The 22,094-nt window shown below is 47.5% G+C and overlaps 1 protein-coding gene across 3 annotated transcripts in view; it reads left to right on the top strand.

Annotated features, from left to right (window-relative positions):
- Positions 1-22,094, top strand: part of Tex2 (testis expressed 2) — a 117,273-nt gene that overhangs the window by 37,302 nt on the left and 57,877 nt on the right. For all 3 annotated transcript variants that reach the window (XM_036195546.1, XM_036195544.1, XM_036195543.1), the window contains exon 2: positions 9,427-11,089. In XM_036195546.1, coding sequence (XP_036051439.1) covers positions 9,452-11,089 — 1,638 coding nt within the window. In that variant the 5' untranslated portion in view covers positions 9,427-9,451. The remainder of the gene's footprint in view (positions 1-9,426; positions 11,090-22,094) is intronic.

Raw genomic sequence — 22,094 nt, 5'->3', positions numbered from 1 at the left:
GATGTGAGAGATCAGGAGTTTAAGGCCAGTCCTGTGTATAGCAGGTTTGAGGCCAGCCTGGGCTACATTAGACCCTGTGTCAAAAAACAGTGGCAGCAAAAATTTAAATATGAGCCCTAGGGCTGGAGAGATGGTTCAGTGGTTAAGAGTACCGACTGCTCTTCCAGAGGTCCTTAGTTCAATTCCCAGCAACCACATGGTGGCTCACAACCACCTGTAATGAGATCTGGTGCCCTCTTCTGGCCTGCAGGGACACATGCAGACAGAACATTGTATACATAATAAATAAATAAATCTTTAAAAAAAAAAAGTATGAGCCCTAATTGACACATCACTTCAGCTCTTAAGTACGCACACTTCCAGTAGACTTGCTCTTATACACAGACCTATACAGATGGGTTCAGAAGACTGGTTATACCTTTTGGTAGAGTGCCTGCCTTGCACACCAGAAGGTTTGGGTTCAGTCCTCAGCATCACACGTAAGAACAAAACAGGAAGAACTTTCATGGCCCCTGGTACAGAGCAAGCCCTCTTTAAATATTAACTGCTCTTGGGGTGAGGTGGTGGCTCAGTGGGTAAGAGCTCTTCCTGTGTAAGCATGAGGATGTGAGTTCAAATCCCCAGCATCCATGAAAAAAACAGCCCAATATGACTGAACCCCAGAGTTCAGAAGAGGGTGTTGGATCCCTGGAGCTGGAATTATATGTAGTTGTGAGTCACTTAATGTGGGTGCTGGGAACTGAATATAGATTCTTTATAAGAGCAGCAAGTACTCTTAATCACTGAGCCTCAGAATCAGGTGGATCCTGAGACCAGTCAACTTAGCCAAAAACTTCTTGAATCACACACACACACACACACACACACACACACACACACACACACACACACACACACACACCTACCTACTGCTTGGTAAACATTTCCTCAAGATGGACTTGAGAAACTTTGGTGGGACTGACCCACATGTTGCTCCTGGATTGGGAAATAGTATGTTCTCCTGAATTTGAAACTACAGACCTTAAGAAGGTCTTCAGAAGGGGAAGGAAGTTTCACTTGCCTTCTTCGTATGCATTTTTCTTAAGAGGTGAACTAATGGTTTGTGATTCCCTTTTAACCACATGGATTTTTATGTATTTCTTTTTGTGTGAGTAATGTGGGCATGACAGACTTGAGTGGAAGTGTCCCCAGGCTTCAGAAGAGGGTGTTGGACCCCTGGAGCTGGAATTACATGTAGTTGTGAGTCACCTAATGTGTGTGCTGGGAACTGAATATGGGCTCTCTACAAGAGCAGCAGTACTCTTAACCACCGAGCCATCTCTCTAGACCGCTCCCCTTGGAGTTTGGCATTGCATTTTCTACCTTTAAATCTGGAAGATGATCGTGGCTTCCAGGAGGAGCAGTAGGAGGTGGCTTAGCGCTCTGAGAGTGTAATCATTTCAAATCACCAACAGTATGTGCTGGCTTTCTCTCCTCACTGCTTGCCATTAGGAGACGGGAGCTGTGGCAGGCAGTGGTGCCGAGCACCGTACTCGTGTTCGGTGGCATATTATTGTGTTTTCCTCACCGTGTAACTCAGGCCAGCCTGGGAAGTGTAGCCCAGGCTGGTGATCTTCCTGCTTCTGCCTCCCCACTGCTGGGTTACTGCACTCACCCCACTCCTTGCCTGACTTCCTACCCTCGTATAGATGCATCTGTGATGATGATGATGAACAGTTGTCTCTTGGAGCTCCCTCTGGGAATGGTTTGTGTGGAGTAGCTGTTTTGTTTATTGTGGGTTTGGGTCCTCACTTTTACTGTAGGTGAGCCATCCCCCAGTCCTGGGCTTGTCTTTATCAGCCTCTACAGGTCTTGTATGGTGGTGCCTGTGGATTGCTGTGAGCTGGGTTTGCTTTCGTTGTTGGAGCCATCTAGTGACTTTTTTAAAGACAGTGTCTAATCACATTAGTGTTTTGAGCATCCCTTCCTCTGGGATGTGGCACTTTAGGCCAGCAGTGGTGGGAGACATGGGCTTGCTGGTTTACTCAAGGTGTAAGCTCTGGATGGGGGTGGGGTGGTGGTGGGTTGGGGGTGGGTGGATGGAGGTGGGGGGGGGGGTGGGTGGGGTGCCAGTGCCAGTGGTAGTGCAGGAATCCTGCTGAATTCGAGGAGGTGTTGGTTGTGAGTCTAGGAACCTGATAACTCATGGGAAAGAGCCCTGGCTCCTAACAGGCATGGTCTGAATGTCTCAGAGGATTGCCAGTACACAGAAGCCTTGTCGTCTTGAAATGGGACTAAGGCTAGGCTAGTTCATTATCTCCTGTGTCAGCTTTGGTTTTGTTCACAAGGTGGAACATTACAGATTAGAAAGGCTGCTGCCAGACATCGCTGCCTCACTGACCTAAATGAATTTAGGGACTTGAATGAATGAATCAAGGAGTGCACTTGAGATTTTAGGCTAAATAGGGTCTTTTCCTTTTCCTTTTCCTCCTTCCTTCTTTTTTTTTTTCTCTCGAGTCAGGGTTCCTCTGTTTATCCTTGACTGTTATAGAACTCGCTCGGTAGACCAGGCTGGCCTCGAACTCCTAGAGATCCACCTGCCTCTGCCTTCTGAGTACTGGAATTAAAGGTGTGTGCCACCACCATCCGGCTAAATCAGGCCTCTCTAGATGGTTGATATGGACCGGATTCACAGGTATACCGTGTCACATCAGGCAGAAAACAGTCTTACTCTCCTTCCCTCCTGCCCCCTTTTTATGAAAGCAGCTCACATTTAGAGGAGTGCAGATGAACTATAAGGTGTCCTTTTCGGGGTGGGTGTGGTGGCACACTCCCTCAGTCCCAGCACTGGCAGAGAGAGACCAGCTGTGACTACACAGTGAGACCCTGTCTCAAAAAACCAAAAGAGGAAAAATGCCCTCTGCAACAAGCTGCAGCTTGCTTTTTTCCTCTGCCAAAAGAAGCCTTTGAATTAAAACTATTGATAGAGCCAAGCTACCAGGTAGGGTGTGTGTAGCTAACAATGACCTTGACAAATTAGGATTACCCTTGAGAAAGACTGCTCCAGACCTGACTGTGCCGTGTCTGGAGGCCAGTTCCTTCTCATGTAAATGTCTTTCTTCCCTCCTGCTGTAATTGAGCATGAGTAGAAGGAGGGAACAGGACTAACAGCCCCACTACTATCTCTGTCTGTCCGTCCGTCCTAGTGAGAGAGGGTCAGGCAGATGTTCCTGGAAGGCAGCACCCAGGAGTGTGCTCTGCATGGCTTTGGTTGCTGGAAGCCAGGACTGATTAAAATACAGCTGGAGGTAGGAAGGGACGCTGCTATTACATTAGAGAAATGCAAAACAAAAGCCCGGTTCAGAGAGGTTGTCATCTGTTAATAAATGCCGCTCCGAGTCTTGAAATAGCTCTTCATTTCTCACCGTCCAGTCTGGTCTACTGTGGATTGATGTGTGTGTGTGTGTGTGTGTGTGTGTGTGCGTGTGTGGCCTAATTAATGAACATAGCCCTTTTGGGGTGTCTAGAGATGAGATACATTTCATTGATGTCTGGTATTCCCACTCTCAGTCCATTGGATGTCTTGTGGAGCTTGTGATAGGAAAGACAGCTGGCTCCTTGAGGAGCCTTTGGTGATTTTGTTGTTCAATTTTGATCGAAGCCATTGACTTGTTTTCATCTGTATTAGTGTGGAATAAAGAATGCTATGTGAATTCTGGAGCCACAAACCCTTATTCAAAGCTTCCTCCATCTTTTTTTTTTTTTTTTTTTCCTTTTCTGGAGACAGGATCTGTCTGTGTATCCCTGGCTGTCTTGGAACTCACTTATGTAGGCCAGGCTGGCCTTGAACTCACAGAGATCTCCCTGTCTCTGCCTCCTGAGTGCTGGGGTTAAAAACATGCGCCACTCCATCCATCTTACTAAGAGAGATGAACTTCTTTTCAGGGACAATGGCTCTATGGGGAAGCATGGCCAGGACCTGGGGAAAGGCCATCAGCAGAGCAGACAACATCCTGCTTTCCAGGAACGTGGCTGCCAAGCCCAAGCTCACAGAGAGCATTGGTGGTACAAGCCCTTTGTTTTCCCTTAAATGTTTGGGAGCAGATATCCGCCTGCATCCCTTATCTCAGAAGCCAGCCATGCCAGAGTAAGTGCTGAAGGCCAAGTGGAGCTCTGTGCGTGGTCTGGTTCGATTGCTGGGTCTGTCTCACTCTGCTGCCCTGGCTGGCTGGTTCCCAGGCCCCTCCTGCCTCAGCCTCCTGGCTGGCTCGGTCACAGGCACAGCCAGCTCACCTGGCTTTGTGAGGTTTCTCAGTACACATGCAGTGATGCACATATGGAGGCCAGAGGAAAACTTTGGGGGATTGGTTCTCCCTTCTACCATGTGGACTCCTGGTGTTGAACTCAGGTCATCAGGCTTGGTGGCAAGTGCCATTTGCTCCCTGAGCCCTCTGCTTGCCCTCAGGAGGAAACTTTGATTCTGAAAAGTGACCAGGATGTTTTCTCTGCTTGCTCCTCTCTCTTCCTGGACTTTTCCTTTTGGCTTGTGCCTTCTCTGTATTTCCTTGTCTTGAGTAGATCTTCTGACATTGCCAGAGGCAGAGCTAGAGTAATGGTGATGGCTGACATGTTTTCAGTACTCTGCACAGCAGCCTTTCCCAGCATTGAGTTCCCTCCTTAATAATGTGTCTTCATTTTGTAAGGAAGAGCGCTGAGCACCTAGTTCCAACAGCCGAGCATACCTCCCTGCAGCAAATCCTCACCAGCTCGAGGGCTTCAAATGGCACACATCTTACTTTACAACTGCTGATCCTCACAGATGACCTGAGGTCCCTCCCTGGGACAAACATGACAGAAGGAGAGAGGACAAGTACGTACGTACGTACACACACACACACACACACACACACACACACACACACACACACACACATACACACACACACACACACAATGTAAAGAGAAAAGAAGAAAGTGCCACTTTGCCAGGGTAGCCATGACTTGGAGGCAGAGGGGGGGAGGGGGGGACCGGAATGCGCACCTCTAGGGCCCATTTCTTTTTTTATTTTATTTTAATTCTATGTGTATTAGTGTTTTGCCATGGGTGTCTGCAACTGGAAGTTACAGACAGTTGTGAGCCACCATATAGGTGCTAGGAATTGAACCTGGGTCCTCTTAATCACTGAGCCATCTCTCCCAAGACCTCTAGGGCCCATTTTTTTTCTAGGGTTTTTTTTCTTTGGTATTCTCCCAATTATTCCTTGATCAGTTGCAGAAGTGTCAGCTTCTCGGAGGATTTAAATGTGTATGTGTGTGTGTGTGTGTGTGTGTGTGTGTGTGTGTGTGTGTGTGTATTGGTTGTGGCCAGCAGGGTGGGGGCTGAAGAATGCAGCAGCCTTTGCAGTTACTAGGTGCTGCCCATCCCTCCACCTTGCCTCCCGGCCCTTCTGGTGCTGGACACAGTCTACACAGCACACTGTGATCACATCAGACTTGCTTCAACATATCACTGTCAGGATATTGTCCCTAAGGGAGCCTGGTGACAAGGTTAGTTTTCAAATCTAAAGATCCACTTCACACTACATGTGTCAGTGCAAGACTCCAACATCTTGAGTCTGCTGGTGGCTTTGGAAGGAGATGAGCAGGCAAGGCAGTCTACATTGGCATTTCAGCTTCCGAGGCTGAAGGTTTTCTGTTTTGTTTTGTTTTGCTTTGTTTTTTAAAGCCTGGATATAATTGAGTTTTAGCAGTAGAGGGCATGAGGCTTGGCATTTTTTATGATGCTAGCTTGTGGGATGGATAAGGAGGCCTTTCATTTCTCAGTGCAGCTGGTCACAGGCTGCTGGTCCAGAACTGAGCTCTTGGCTCGTGGGGAAACATCTTGATGGAGCACAGAGGAGAAGTAGCTTCTGTGGCCAGGACAAAGCAAGACAAAAGAGCTGTTTGCTGCTGTGGGAAAGATGTCCAGACCTGCGTGTCGGAAGGCTACATCTAACCCTTTGATGGTTGATCAGTGCTATGGCAGACCACACCATGTTCCCAGTGTCAGTTGGGTGCACTTCCTCCTGGCCTTGCTGTCCTGAAGACTGTGACCGACTGTGGGAAGTCAGCTCTGTGAGCCCTGGAGCCACCCAAGAGACCTGATTTGATGTCTAGAACCCAAACCATGGCTGGTTCTAGAATACTCAATTTACCAGTGATTTGGCTCTTTAGAAGCAGCCTTTGCTCACCTAGTCTCATAATGAGCCTAAGGAACTGGAAACCCCTAGACACGGGCTCTAGTGAAATAGAGGCTGATCCTGGCCAACTGGCACGTTGATTCTACTAGACCCTGAGCAGAAGCCCAGGTCCGTGCCCTCATTGTAACAAACAGCAGAGGTGTCCTTGTGTTTGGACAGTGGCTGTGGTGCCCCAGCCTCCACTGGCTTGCTTTAGTGAGACTAGGAATTGGAGCCAGGCTTGGTCAGTGTGGACTTGACACTGTTTACAATGAGCCTCTGAAGTGCTTGGCCAGACTGCCTGTCCCATCTGGTGGCCTGGCATCCAGTTCTCTGAGGCCTATCTCGGGCCTTCTCAACTGATAGGGGATTGGGGACAGGTTGATCAGAGATTATTAGAAATCCTTCTCACTTGGCAGGTCATGGGCCCCTGTCTGTCTGGAAGTTGGCCCCTGGTGGCCTTGGTACAAAACAGCAGTTTTCTGAGCAGGGGTCCCTAAGTCTGGCCTGGTTGTTGAGGTCATAGACTCCACTGATATTTTGCCCTGTGTCCTTGGGCTTCGCCTAGCCTGGCCTTCTGGTTCAGCTAGACCTCTTCACTTTGTCCTGCTTCCTAGGAGACCAGCCTCAAAAGTGCATGCTTTGTCCTCAGCTTGTGCCCATGGTCTCCTTCCCTTGGCAGCCTTGACAGGAACAGTCCCTGTGAAGCAACCTCAGAACAGCACAGCCTTGTTAACCGTTGGTGTTAGCAAAGCAACTTACTGAGAATTAGCTAGTACCAAACTTTTTTTAAAAAATTACCTGTATAATTTTCCTTTAAAATTATTACCCCTGTGAGGGGCAGGAGAGATGGCTCAGCGGTTAAGAGCACAAGACTGCTCTTGCAGAGGTCCTGAGTTCAATTCTCAGCATCCACACCATCAGGTGACTCCCATGTCTGTAACTCCAACTCCAGGGGATCTGATACCTCTGGCTCTCTTGGGCACCCACATGAACATACACATACCATATGTGCACATAACCATACACTTGTGTATAATTAAAAGAAATCTAGAATTATTCCTACAAAGCTAGGTGGCAGTTGAATGAAACTGAGCTGTTTGACTTTTTTTTCTCAGAGCTGAGGATTGAACCCAGGGCCTTGCACTTGCTAGGCAAGCGCTCTACCACTGAGCTAAATCCCCACGCCCTCTCATTGTTTCCATTACTGCTTTGTTTTGTTTTCTTTATAACTAACAGACCACCTATTGACTTAAAGATAGCAGGGAAGAGCTAGGCCTGCCTTGAGTCCTAGTGCACAGGAGGCAGATGTAGACATCTCCATGAATTCAAGGCCAGTGTGGTCTACGTTACGAGTTCCAGGTTAGCCCGGCCTACAATAGCAAGACCCTTTCTACAAGCAAAACAAACCAGAGAGGAATTGTCCTGGAGGCTGAGTTTCCAAGCTGCTGCCCGTTGCTGGATGGAGATTGTTGTGTTTGGTTGATGCTCTCTTCCTGTATCCAGCCCCATAGGGGAGCCTGTAGGTCGTAGAAGAACGGAGCAAAACTCTGTTGCAAAGACATCATGGATTTGGTGGTGAAAATGATGTGTTCATGTGGTGTCTGGGCCCTGGCTCTGGTGCTCTTAGCCATCATTAGCTAGTTCCCTCCCCCTAGTGCTATAGGAGTACCATTTCCCACCCCTGCCACACCAGGTCCCATCTGTTCTTTTATTGGTAGTATCGGTTGCTGGCACTTGCAACAGTAGTGTTTGGCAGAAGACTTAAAGGTAGGAATAAACAAGCAATGCAGTATTTATTGATGGCCTGTGGTAGGCTGTTATCCTTGTATGCAGTCACCTGTGAGCATAAACAAGTAGGATTTTACATTGGGAAAATTCCCTAGGTCCTCCATGTTGCCGATAATACTGAGACCGGGAGGTTGTAGCTTGTTCAAGCTGTGGCTTGCTGGAGCTTCGGAGTCCCCTGGGAAAGGAAGGAGTACGAGAAGCCTGTTGCCCAGTGCAAGGCAGATGCCCTTTCCACTTGCCCATGATGCCTCTCTTGTACCTGGGGTCACCTCCCCCCACTACCTCCCCATGTCCTGCAGGCAGAGAACAGCCCTAGGGTCACACCGTGTCCATGTTGGTCACCCTGCCACTACTGCTCACCAGTTCAGAGGACAGAACCAGTGTCCAATGTCTCATCCTGGCCTTGTGTCCTCAGAACTCCTGATGTCTGCCCCATATCCTAGCTCTTCTGGTGGTGTCTCTGTCCAGCTCGAGAGGCCTGTCTTGGTGCCTTGTGCCCAGCAAGATGCTTGTAATTAGCCAGTTATGGGACCTCACCACTGTCTCCAGCATTGGACAGTTAGGAGGCTCTCAGGAGGATCATGCATTTGAGGCCAGCTTGAGCTACATAGTCAGCTGCCCCCTAAAAGGACGGTGATGTAGATGTCATGAACTAGATGTTACAGGTGCACTTGGTATTATCTGGCCCACTGTGCAGCTCTGCAGCTGGCTGCCTGCCTTCTGCCTAGCTATTTGTCCAGAAGGGCAAAGAGCCTGCTCCTGTGTCCGTCCATAGTCCCCAGGCACTCATGCTTGCTGGTAGGCTGCCACATTGACACTCAGCCTTCTTCCATTTGAGTAGATGCTTGTTTTACCTGAGGCCTCATCATAGCTGCCTAAATGCTCTGGCCGTATGGCACTTGCCATTGAGAACAGTAGGTCATGGTAGCTAGTGTCTAGTTCTCCCCACTTGGGTGTTTGGCCACTGACTGCAATGGCAACACAGTGGGTGCTGTGGGAGATCCGAGGCACACTGCTGCAAAACCACAGCAGCCCTCCCGGGTAGCTCTTCACAGGCAGAACACCACTGGTGATGGTCTTCTTCCAAGAGCCTTAAACCCACCAGGACGCTTCACTTGAGCCCCCCAGTAGAAAATTGCTGCTAGAAATGAGCCAGTTAAAAGGGAGGGAGTGGTTATTCAGCAGTTGTGAGTGAGACAGATTGTTTGGCATTTATAACGCTGGTGTGTGGTTTGCTCATAAAAGAGAATGCCTAGCTGGAATTTATCTAGTGAAAATTAAGCCATTAAACCTTCCCAAGCAAGAAACTATGGCCATCTGCCATGTGAAAGCATAATCACCTCTAACTTGAGCTTCATCTGGGCTTGGATCTGCACGTGGCCCTGTCGCCTGTGGAGAAGCCACTCTTAACGTCTGTTTTTCTTGCCATTTTTCACAGAGCCTGAGCCCTCACGAAGCCGGCAATGACAAGTCTGAATGGTCGCCATGCCGAGAAAACCATTGACATGCCAAAACCATCAGCCCCCAAAGTGCACGTGCAGAGGTCCGTGTCCCGAGATACCATCGCCATTCATTTCTCGGCATCTGGGGAGGAGGAGGAGGAAGAGGAGGAGGAGTTCAGGGGGTACCTGGAGGAGGGGCTAGATGACCAAAGCATTGTAACGGGGCTTGAAGCCAAGGAGGACCTGTATCTTGAACCCCAGGGTGGCCATGGCCCTGTGGGCCCTGCTGCCGCGACCATCCCAGCAGATGGACTGTCCGTATCCGAGACCCCTGCCATTTTGCCCGTCTCCGAGAACACTGTAAAGCTGCTGGAGTCCCCTGCTCCAGCAGTGCAAGTATTGAATACAGTGCCACTGGCTCTGTCCCCAGGGTCGTCTTCATCTGGGCCCTTAGCTAGCTCTCCCAGTGTGTCATCCCTTTCTGAACAGAAAACCAGTTCTTCGTCCCCATTGTCGTCTCCTTCCAAGTCTCCTGTCCTTTCATCCAGTGCCTCGTCCTCCGCCCTTTCCAGTGCGAAGCCCTTCATGAGCTTAGTGAAGTCCCTGTCAACCGAGGTGGAGCCAAAAGAATCCCCCCACCCCCCACGGCACAGGCACTTGATGAAGACTCTGGTCAAGTCCCTGTCCACAGACACTTCTCGTCAGGAGTCAGATACCGTGTCCTATAAGGCCCCTGACTCCAAACTCAATCTGCACCTGTTCAAACAGTTCACACAGCCACGGAACACGGGTGGAGACTCCAAGACTGCGCCTTCTTCCCCGCTGACTTCTCCCTCTGACACTCGCTCCTTTTTTAAAGTGCCCGAAATGGAGGCGAAAATCGAAGACACTAAACGCCGCCTTTCCGAAGTCATCTATGAGCCCTTCCAGCTCCTCAGCAAAATCATCGGGGAGGAAAGTGGCAGCCACAGGCCCAAAGCCTTATCTTCAAGTGCTTCAGAACTCTGCAACCTGTCCAGCTTGAATGGGCACTTGGAAAGCAACTACAGCATCAAGGAGGAGGAGTGTGACTCCGAGGGGGAAGGCTATAGCAGTGACCTCAACACCCCCAGGAGCGACCACCCGAAGCCCACCGAGGAAGCTGTGAAGGAAGTGGAGCCCAAGGGTTCCCAGGGGAGCGGTCTGAAGGATTTAGGCCTGAGGACAAGTTCTCTCGTTCTTGAGAAATGTTCTCTGTCTGCCTTAGTGAGCAAAGAGGACGAAGAGTTCTGTGAACTGTACACTGAGGACTTTGAGCTGGAGACTGAGGGCGAGGGGAGACTTGATAAGCCCCTAGATGTCCCCCTCAAGCCAGAGGTGCTTTCCGACGATGGCCTGGTTCTGGACAGTGAGGACGAAGCGGACTCAGCCACCCAGCTCCAGGAGTTACCAGTGAAGACGCTGGGCTTCTTTATAATGTGTGTCTATGCGTACCTCATCCTCCCGCTCCCCTACTACATGAGTGGACTCTTCCTGGGCATTGGCCTTGGATTCATGACTGCTGTTTGCATGATCTGGTTTTTTACACCACCAAGTGCTCATACATACCACAAATCACATAAAACTCTGCGACACTGGAACACGAGATCCCTGGACATCAAAGAGCCTGAAATATTAAAGGTAAGCCTCTCCCCAGGCACTGGCAAGCACACTAGCAATGAGTGAACTTTGTCTTTGAGCTGATGGCTAAAGGTGTTTGCATCGGGGCGTGTTTAAGACTTTGGAGTCTCTCTGTTCTCCAGGAAACCACACTACTCCCCTGGAAGCCTTGTGCATCATGTTTACCTGTTTACCAGGTAGCTTTTTGAAGTTCTCCATGGCCCCAGAAAGCAACACTGCTATCTAGTTCCTACTTAGGTCTATCCTTCAGTTAGCCAGGTACTTGCTACATTTTGAGGATCTGTCCTAGCTGAATGTTAGGATTCTGTATTCTTATTTTTCAGATAGTCTCACTATGTAGCCCTGGCTGTCCTAGAATTTACTGTGTAGACCAGGCAGGCCTTGAACTCCTAGAGATCCATCTACCCCTGCCTCCTAACTGCTGGAATTAGAGGCATGCACTACCATGTTTGGCAGGATTATGTATTTTTTATATTCTGGCATCAGGATCAATGCTTATAGAACTTCAGGAGAGGGCCAAGAGGAAAGAGACCAGGTAATGTCAGTTGGTGACAGCTTGTCTCTACACACTGAGAGAAGATAACCATGTTAGGCTTTCAGTCTCCCTCCAGGGGTGGGTTTTCTGGGATAATCTTTGGGGGTGCAGGATTTCTATTTATTTCTGCACATTTACTTATTCCTGGCTGTTGTGTATGCCTCATAAGATTTGTAGCATAAAACTACAGTTGTTGCCCGGCATGGTGGTGGCACACATCTATAATCTCAGCATTTGGAAGGCAGGCGCAAGAGGATCTCTGTAATTTGTGGCCAAGCCTGGTCTGCAGAGAGAACTCTAGGCTATAACTATATAGTAAGACCCTGAATCAAACAAAACAACAGAACAGCAAGAAAACATTCGGGACTGGAGGGATGTGGTTGAGAGCAGGTGTTACTCCTGCAGAGTTGAGTTTGGGTCCCAGCACCTCTGTCAGGCCAATTCACAGCTGCCTTTAACCTCAGCTCCAGGGGATCCATGGTGTAGAATTGGGAATGTTTAAAGGTCACTGCTATATAAAAGTTGTCAAGGTCAACCACACCCGTCTCCTGTTGACATTAGATGCTTCCAGTTTTACACACGATGAGACAGGGACGCTCTTTGCTCAGGTTTTTGAGCCCAGTGTAACCCCCTCACCCCCTTCCCATGGAACAACTCTGTAGAAAGTTCATTCCCAGACTTTGCCTGAGAAGCCCTTGCCGCCCTTACAGGTCTTCAAGACGAATTCTGTTTTCTTGGAGCAGTTTTGATTCCTATTTGATCATAACCTGTAGCTCTTCAAGTTAGAAGCTTGTTTGCTGTCTGTTAAATTTCTAGATTTTTCTCCCCTTCTATCTAAATAATACTCTAGAAATGATAACACGATCTCTCTTTATTATAAAACAACAACAACAAAAAAAAACAGAACACCTAGGGCAGGATGGGGATTCTTGCCAAGATTTTATTTGTTGTTTTCTGGTTTCTGTACTTCTCTTTCTTATCCAAGAGAAAGACACAGGGAACTCAAAGAAAAAATTATTCACTGTCAAACCCGTGTTGATTTGATGTATTATCCTAGGTTTTGTTTTTTTTTTCAGTTCTGAAGTGTGTCTGCACCTCCCACGCACAGACCCACCCACTGTTCTGTTTGATTTAATGCAACCATGTATCTTGCAGCCTGACTCTTTTCTTCCCCATGGCAGTTGGTTATGAGACAGTTTCTTTTTTTAAGGGGAGCTGGTGGTGGCTCTCGAGGATGTGACACCCTTTGATTAGCATGACGATGTGGAGTGACATGACTCACGGAAGGGGGCTCCACTCTTGGAAAGGTGATGCCATGACTACCTGACTTACACGTGCTCTAGGTGACTTCGTGCTAATTTTAGCAAAGAAAAATGGTGTTTGTTAGTCCCAGAGCCACAGACTGACTGGAGCATTTGATTTCAACCGTTTGAGCGTTCATTTGTCCTAGGAAATTTTTCATTCTAATGTAGTCAGTCTCTAGTGTTGATCCAGTCACTGCTGTGGGGTGACAGTTTACCAACTACCCAGAGGGTGACGCTGCAGTGGCATTTAAATGTTACTACGGTTGGCTGGCTTTGGTCTAGTGAGTGAAACAGTCAAGGTAGGGTGCTAGGCGAGGGTGTGGTGTCTCAAGACTATCCCAGCCCTGCTCAGTTCGGGTCACAGTGTTACTTGTCCACATCTGTCCAGTTTAGGTGTGTGTGTCAGTCTGTTTTCTGTTGCTAATTACATAGATTTGGTGGGACCCACCTGTCATTTCAGCATTTGGGAAGCAAAGGCAGGATGCTTAGAAGTTTAAGGGAAAAGAAGTTGTTATTTGACTCATGGTAGCCCAGAGTTATCTGGGAAAAGCCTTCTTCCTGGCAGAGTGCTGAGGCACATGGGGCATCATTGCTGGGTGATGGGGCCCCTGTGAGCCTGTGTTCTGTCTTCCCTGTCTTCTTTCAGAACCACCAGATTTCAATCCTGAGCTCCCAGCCCGGTGGCTTTATCTAATCTCAGTCACCTTCCAAAGGTCCTACCTCCCAAACTCAAGGTCAGATCCAGTTCTCACCCTGCTGATATCTCACAATGGGTTGGGTTGAAATAATCTGAATAATTCTTTTCCACTTTGGCCCATAGCTTGCTTAGAATGGTTTCATTACTAATACAGGTAACTATATTGTAGCCTTGCTTGGTGAGCAATGCTGGTTTCAGGGACTGGCTGAACATGCTATTTAGAAAAGAGGACAGTGGGAGCTGACAAGGTGTCTCAGCACCAGCTAGTCTTGCAGAGGACCCAGGTTCAGTTCCCAGACCTACATGGCAACTCACAGTCATCTGTAACTCCAGTCCCAGGGGATCCAGTGCCCTCTTCTGACATCTGAGGATACTAGGCATGTATGTGACACACAGATATACATGCGGGCAAAATGTCTAAACACATAAATACAATAAACAAATCCTTTAAAAACCAAGTGTAACCGGGCGGTGGTGGCACACGCCTGTAATCCCAGCACTCGGGAGGCAGAGGCAAGTGGATCTCTGTGAGTTCGAGGCCAGCCTGGTTTATAGAGCTAGTCCAGGACAGACTCCAAAGCTACAGAGAAACCCTGTCTCAAAAAACCAAAAAAAAAAAAAAAAAAAAATCAAGTGTAGACGAGCTGGAGAGACGGCTCAGCAGTTAAGAGCACTGGCTGCTCTTCCAGAGGACCTGGGTTCAATTCCCAGCACCCACATGGCAGCTCACAACTGTATGTAACTCCACTTCCAGGGCTTCTGACACCCTCACACAGACAGACATACATGTAGGCAAAACACCATAAAATAAAAATAAGTAAATAAATTAATTAATTAAAAATAATTACGTGTAGAGAAGGAACACTATTGTAGGTTAGAAGGGTGTTTATTGCAGGCTATTGGTTGTCAGTGTAAATAACCTGGGAGCTTGGTTTTTCTGAGTGAGGTCATTTTCCCCCCTTGGGGATCATTTTTAAAGATAATGACATTTGAAGACACTTGTCAGCAAAGTCCAACCTTGGGCACCCATGTTGTGTTTCTCACTATACTTGTGTGCCCTGCTCTCCAAATGAGTTAGGCTAATGCCAGCTTGAGCAAAACGTTGGGAGTTTGTCTCTCGAGCACACAGCCGAATATGGGTATTGTAGGTGGGTAAGTGGGTCCCCTATACTTGTCAATTAGGGGCCCTGGGCTTTTGCTGTCCTGTTCCTCCACCTGGGTTCAGCAGCTTTTTCTTAGAGGGTAGTAAGTGTCTTTGACCGTGGGAGGTATAGTCTCACTGCCACAGAGGAACAGCCACAGACAGCAGAGCAGTGAATTCATGTGGCTGTCTCCCCAGTTTGCCAAGCCTCGTCATAGGGTTAAGAGTTCTCTAATACAGCGTTTTGGAAGAAAGGAAAAGCATGCCTACTTATATATCTAGACCCAGAAGTGACGCCTCTCATCCATTTGTACTCCATTGGGTGAACTTAATTGCACAGGCCTCTAAAATGGAAGTGCCCGGGCCAGGCAGCTTCTGGCTCACCCTGTGTAGGACTTTCCTAGTGGTAGTCACATGCTTATTGTCTGGCTTCCATGGAGTTCTGTGTGCTTCGCCATGGCTGTGTTCATCAGGCGTGTGTATCCTCAGCACCCGCTATGTGTTAGGCATGTGGTGAGAAATGTCCTGATGAATGCTTGGGTCCGTGAATGAGTAGGAAGTTCACCAGTGGGCAGTATTAGTTACTCTTCCTGTTGCTGAGACTGCATATGTGACAGAGCCACCTAAGGGAGGAAGGATGTGTTTGGGCCACAGTCGTGGGGGTACTGTCTGTCCATCATGAAGAGGTATAGTGACTGGTTTGGTCCATGGAGGAGGGAGTGTGAGGCAGCTGATCACACAGCAGCACATGGGAAACAAGACTCTCCCTAGAAGTGGGGCCAGGTTGTAACCTCCAAGGCTGGCCCCAGAGGCCTACATCAGCCAGCTAAGCCCAAATCCTCTTCTCCTTCCAGGTCTGCCTGTTCCTGTGACGTGATCCAGGAGCCAGGCGCTGGTTTCTTTATAAAACAGGCCTGTTGCCATGGTTTGGTTGTGGTTTGCTCCCACTGAAATGCAGGTTGAAATTTAATTTCCAGTGTAACTGTGTTGAGCGATAATTAGAAGTTGGGCATGCTGGCGCATGCCTATAATCCCAGCACTGTGGAGGTTATATGCTGGAGGATTGAAAGTTTAAGGTCATCCTAGATACAGAAAATTTTAGGCCAGTTTAGAATTTAGGAGACCCTGTGGTCCATTCCTGTTACTCCATCACTTGGGAGGCAGAGAGGTAAGAGCATCACAAGTTCAAGGCCAACTGGGGCTACATAGAGAGTTCTAGGCCAGCCTAGGCAAATAGCAGGACCTTGTCTCAAAAGGGAAAAAAAAGTAACTGGCTCATGAGAGCTTCGTCCTCATGATGGGATGAATGCAACCTCTCTAAGAGTTAGTTATCATGAGAGTGGGTTGCTTTGCATCCAGCCAACTACTTCCCCTTTCCAGCTCCTGCACAGGCATCTGTCTTCTTCACGAGCCCATCTTTCCTCACTACCTTACTCCTGGGTGGAACAGCACACCCTTCCCCACCCCGGAAGCTGAATAGATGTGACACCATCTTGAACTTCACCTCTATTCTTTCTAAAGTACACTGATGTAGCCAGGCCTCATAGCACAGCCCTGTGATCTCAGCTGCGTAGGAGGTGGAGGTTAGAGGATCCAAGTTCAAGGCCTACTTGGGCTACAAAGTTAAGTTTGCTGTCAGCATGGATAACTTAGTGAGAAAAAGACCTGGGGATTTGACTCAATGGTCCCTGCATACCTGAAGGCCCTAGGTTCAACCCCCAGTACTACTAAAGGAATTCAACCAATAAAATGAATAAATTGTGCAGATTGAATATTTTGTTAATAGCAACAGAAATAGACATCTGTGAACCTGTGTCTGTGGTGAGTAGAAATAATTACTTTTGAATAGTTTGATTTGAGCTGTTAGTTAGCTGGTTTGAGTTATTTTCCAGTATCTGTTGCTATTAGTTTTTGTAGAGAATGGAGTGATGCAAATCATGAGGGCAAGTATGGGAACTTTTAAAACCCTCCCCAAACTTCATAGTAGGCCATAAGACCTGCCATTAAGATTTTAAATACAGATTTGAGCCCCTCGATAGAGATCCTGCACATTCCATGCCCTAAGATTCCAGGGGTGTTTAACTTTTTGACATTGCAATATGACTTCGTCATCTACAGATTGTTGGGCCACGATCATAGCTATCCTGGGATGCAGTGGCCTTTGGGCCATAGTTTGGACATATCTGTAAGCCACCTTCATCTGTGAACTATGAACCGGTTCAACTGGAGCTGGATTGCTTGTGGAATTTTTTTTTAACCCTTGAGAGCCTGTGGCATGAGGATCACAAATTCAAGTCCATCTTGGGCTACCTAGGGATACCCTGTCTCAACAAAATCATACTAAACAGACTATTGAGGAGAACATACAACTTGAAGCTCTGGGTCATGTAGGTTCTCACCGATAGGAAGTACTTTAGAGCCTTCATAGGACAGAGTCTGGCTCTGTTGTGGCCCTGTGCACAACTTAAGGCACACAATAATTTCTCTTTGTGAGTTCACAGGGTGAGAAGGAAAGGAAGATGCTCTGTGCTTTCTCTGGGGACATTTTTCATTGCATCTTACTGTAGACATTTATTTAAGCGAGGTGCTGAAGGGCCAGTGAGGTGGGTTAGCAGTAAGAGCAAGCCAAGCCTGACAACCTGGAACCCACATGGTGGGGGGAGAACCAGCCCCTGCACGTTGTCTTCCGCCTTCTGTGTGTGCACCGGTTGCCCACATACACACACACTTGTGCACACAATAAATTAACATGGTGCTGTAGGAGTGGTGAGGATGGGGTCACTAATCCAAAAGGCCAACCTGCAGCCAAGTATTCGTTATTTTCAAAGACAACTGTGGCTGTCTAGGGGCACAGTATGCCACCGTTGCCTGCTAGCCCAACTGATCATCAGTCATACTGACTGACGAAAAAGCAGGAAGGGCCTCTGGGTGACCTGTGAACTGTCACAAAGACTCCGGAAGAACTCCCAGTAGCAGAGCATGCTTATTTTAAGGTGTGGGAGTTCAGGCAAATGAGACCCAGCAGCAGGGGAGCAGGACCTGCCTCGGGCACCCAGCCCAGGGACGCAGAAGTGTGAAGGCGGCAGCTACCAGACTTGAAGCCTGGTGGGCTGGGTAAGGTAGCTCAAGGCAGCCTCTTGTGTGCCACAGGCTCCAAGAATGTCACACTATGGACCCTCTCTTTCTCATATGCTTCTGGAGTTGATATTTCAGGTGCCCAGCTTGAAGTCCTGGGCTGGAAGCCCTAGAGAGGAGTGTGTCAGGACCTGGAAGTCTGGGGTGTTAGTTAGCCATTGTCTTTAGGATGGCTACTGAGCGTTCCCAGCCAGACTGGATGGGCCTCCTCTGAGCATGTCCTGTCACTTGACCAGGAGTGTATTTCATCCAGTGTCTCCCTTCCATGCCAACTTTCCCACTTGTTTATAATGAGAAACTTCCCAAGATTCCATACGGTTCTTGGATTTATGCTGGAGTGTGACTCAGATGCAGTTTTGAATTATATTTATGAGCAAGTTCTTATCTGACATATAAATTACCAACATCCAGAGCAGTAGGATGTCAGTTCCCAGAGTAAGAACTGTCTAGAGGGTTGGCTAAAATTACATTTATGCCTTTGCAGAGACTAATACAAATGAATTTTGGAAAACCTTTGTTTGGCAGCCTTAGATATAATAAAAGGGACAGGTTGAATTAATAATTAGGTTCTCTAAAATACAGGCTTTGGTTTTGACATATAAAAGAGTAATTTTGAGCCATGTACAATGGCTCATCCCTGTAATCCCAAAATGGCGAGAGGCAAGCAGATCAGGAGTCCAGGGCCAGCTTTAGCTACATAGCAAGTTCAAAGCCAGCCTGGACGACATTAGACTGTCTCAAAAACAAAAATCAAATCATAACAGCAAACATCAAGAGTAATTTTGGAACCAGACTTGGTGACTTCAGCACTTGGGAGACCAAGGGAAGAAGTTCTTGAGCTGGAAGCCAAGCTGGTCTCAAAAACCCAAAAGCTGAGACTGGAGAGATGGCTCAGTGGTTAAGAGCTCTCGCTGTTCTTCTGAAGGACCTGAGTTTGATTCCCAGCGCCCACACTGGACATTCAACCTGTAACTCCAAATCTGATAACACTTTTTTGACCTCTGGGCACCTGAACACATACATAGTATAGATTAGTGCATGTGCGCATACACACACACACACACACACACACACACACACACACATATGCACACATACATCTTGGTGAGGTTTCTTGTTGTTTATTTTGAGATGGGGTCTCACTATGTTACCCTGGCCTGAGCTATATAGACTAGCTCAAACTCAGATCATCTTGCCTCTACTTCCTATGGAAAGAAAAGAAATCTTAAAAAAGTCACTAACAAGGGGCCAGGAACTTAGCTCAGTGGTAGAGTGCTTTTTGGCCCTGGGGTCAGTCCTCAGCTCTGGGGTGAGATGGGCAGCTCAGTGGTAGGACACTTGCCTAGCCTAGTTCAGTCTCTAGTCTGCCTCCATTCCCAAATTAATTTTGTAGAAAAGAATGTAAAGAAACTCTAACTTGTAACTTCAAGTTTCATGATTTTTTTTTTTTTTTAATTTTAAGAAATTAGAGGGGGCTGGAGAGATGGATCAGTGGTTAAGAACACTGGCTGCTCTTCCAGAGGTTCTGGGTTCAGTTCCAGCAACCACATGGTGGCTCACAACCATCCGTAATGAGATCTGGCGCCCTCTTCTGGTCTGCAGGGATACATGCAGGCAGAACACTGTGTACATAAAGAAATTAAAATAAGCAACCATGCATTAGGAGTGGCCTTGTCTTGTGCAACAACAGGGGTTGGGTTGCTTTTCAATGGTTAGTAATTGCAAACTATAGAAGCATTTTCTGCTCTGCTCCTGTAATGGATCACTTGATTTATGTGTGGCTTTTATAAATACAGCTGTTTTCCTAGTGCACCTTGTCAGGCTCTGGAGAGATGGCTAAGGGGCTAAAAAGCCCTACTGCTCTTGCAAAGGACCTGAGTTCCATTCCTAGCATCTGTGTTGGGTGACTCCCAGCAGCCTGTAACTTCAGTTTCAGGGAATCTGATGCCCTCTTCTGGCCTCCACACGCACCTGCATTCCAGTGCGAACACCACCCCCAATGCAAACATGGTTTAAAAAGAATTCAGGCAAGGTGCTTCAGTGTGAGTGCCTCACATGCAAGCATGCACCTTGTGCTTTTTGTTTGTTTTGTTTTCAAGACAGGGTTTCTCTGTGTAACCCTAGCTGTCCTTATTCTATAGACCAGGCTGGCCTCGAACTCAGATTTGCCTGCTTTTGCCTCTCAAGTGCTGGGATTAAAGACATGAGCCTCTACCACTTAGTTGCACGTTGTGGTTTTTTTATTTTTATTTATTGGTTGGTTGGGTTTTTTGTTTTGTTTTGTTTTGTTTTTGTTTTGTTTTGTTTTTTGAGTGGAGAGTTTCTCTGTGTAGCTTTGGAGTCTGTCCTGGAACTCACTCTGTAGACCAGGCTGGCCTTGAACTCACAGAGATACACCTGCCCCTGCCTCCTGAGTGCTGGGATTAAAAGTATTCACCACCACCACCCGGCTATACACCTTGTGGTTTAAGGGTGGTTAAAGGTAACTGTGTGAAGTATTCCTGAATTCCACAGGCACAGTATGGTTAATGATGATAGATGGTCCTAGAACTTGTTTTTGGACTTTAAAAAAACTTTTATTATAAAATTTTTTAAAGCATATATGTAAGGAGACATTAATATAATAGTCCCCTCCCATGTATCCACTACCATTTACAATAACACTTAGCCAAATTTATCCCCCCTTCCCTCCCTCCCTCCCTCCCTCCCTCCCTCCCTTCCTTCCTTCCAGCAGAGTCCATCTTGATTGGTCTTGAACTCACAATGTAGACCAGGCTGGCCTAACCTCGAATTCACATAGATCTCCCTGCTTCTGTCTCCAGAGTGCTGGGATTAAAGGTGTGCACCACCACACCCAGACTTTGCCAATTTTCAGCTCACTAATTTACTATGTGACTGGCTATTATTCTGGTCCAACTATGCATAAACACACAGCATCCTCAAATGCTTGGATTCTGGATGGTTATCCTAGGAGCATCCTCTTTGGTTTTGTCCTGGGTCTCATCCATGGAGTAAAGAAAGGCTGTGAGTGAGTGTGATGGGCTAAAGACTTCTCAAACTGTGTTTGTGTTTTTGTTTTTTAGAATAGTAAGACATTAACTGAAAAATGCCACCTATGTTTTCACCTCCAAGTTTATACTTAATGTGTAAGAAAAGTACAAGCTGAGCATGGTGTTAGAGCTTGAAATTTTAGCATGTGGGGAGCTGAGGCAGGAGGATGACAAGTTCAAGCCAAGCCAAGAATACATAGTTGCAGCCGGACAGTGGTGGTGCACGCCTTTAATCCCAGCACTCAGGAGGCAGAGGCAGGTGGATCTCTGTGAGTTCGAGGCCAGCCTGGTCTACAGAGTGAGATCCAGGACAGGCACCAAAACTACACAGAGAAACCCTGTCTCAAAAAACAAAACAAAACAAAACAAAAACAAAAAAACAAAAATAAAAAACATAGTTGCAGGCCAGCCTGGGCTCAGAGTCACCCTGTCTAAAGCAAGCCCTGTCCTCTTTCCTTCTGAAGAAAGGTCCAAAGTCCTCTGAAGACTGTTATTATTGTACAGTCATTAATCTCCCAAGACGAGTTTGCCCTTACCCAAAGTGGTTCCAGGGCACGTGTGTGAGTGGTTGTGTGTGTGTGTGTGTGTGTGTGTGTGTGTGTGTGTGTGTATGGTGTGTTGAATGTGTGTTGAATATGTGTGTTGAGTGTGTGTTGGATGTGTGTTGAGGGTATGTGTGTGTTTACCTTGTGTGTGTGTGTTGGATGTGTGTTCAGTGTGTGAGTGTTGTGTGTTGAGTGTATGTGCATATGTGTGCACACACACGTGCAGGTGTGTCTGGTGTTGGAGCCCAGGCTAGTGTTCTTTTTTTTTTTGTTTGTTTTTTGTTTTTCAAGACAGGGTTTCTTTGTGTAGCTTTGCGCCTTTCCTGGAACTTGGAAGCCCAGGTTGGCCTCGAACTCACAGAGATCCGCCTGCCTCTGCCTCTGAATACTGGGATTAAAGGCGTGCGCCACCACCGCCGGCCAGGCTAGTGTTCTTAACTCATCATTTTGTTTCTCATCATTTTGTTTCTCAGATTCTCTCAGTGGTAACAATGGGTTGCTGATGACATTATCAAGAAGAAAATATTACTAACATGAAGCTTTACTCTGAGAATACGTATGGTGCCTTCGGCTGTCAGCTAAAGACAGTGTGAGGAGG

Source organism: Onychomys torridus, chromosome 8 (genome assembly GCF_903995425.1).
Source record: "Onychomys torridus chromosome 8, mOncTor1.1, whole genome shotgun sequence".
Taxonomy (NCBI): domain Eukaryota; kingdom Metazoa; phylum Chordata; class Mammalia; order Rodentia; family Cricetidae; genus Onychomys; species Onychomys torridus.
This window is presented reverse-complemented; position numbering and strand designations above follow the sequence as displayed.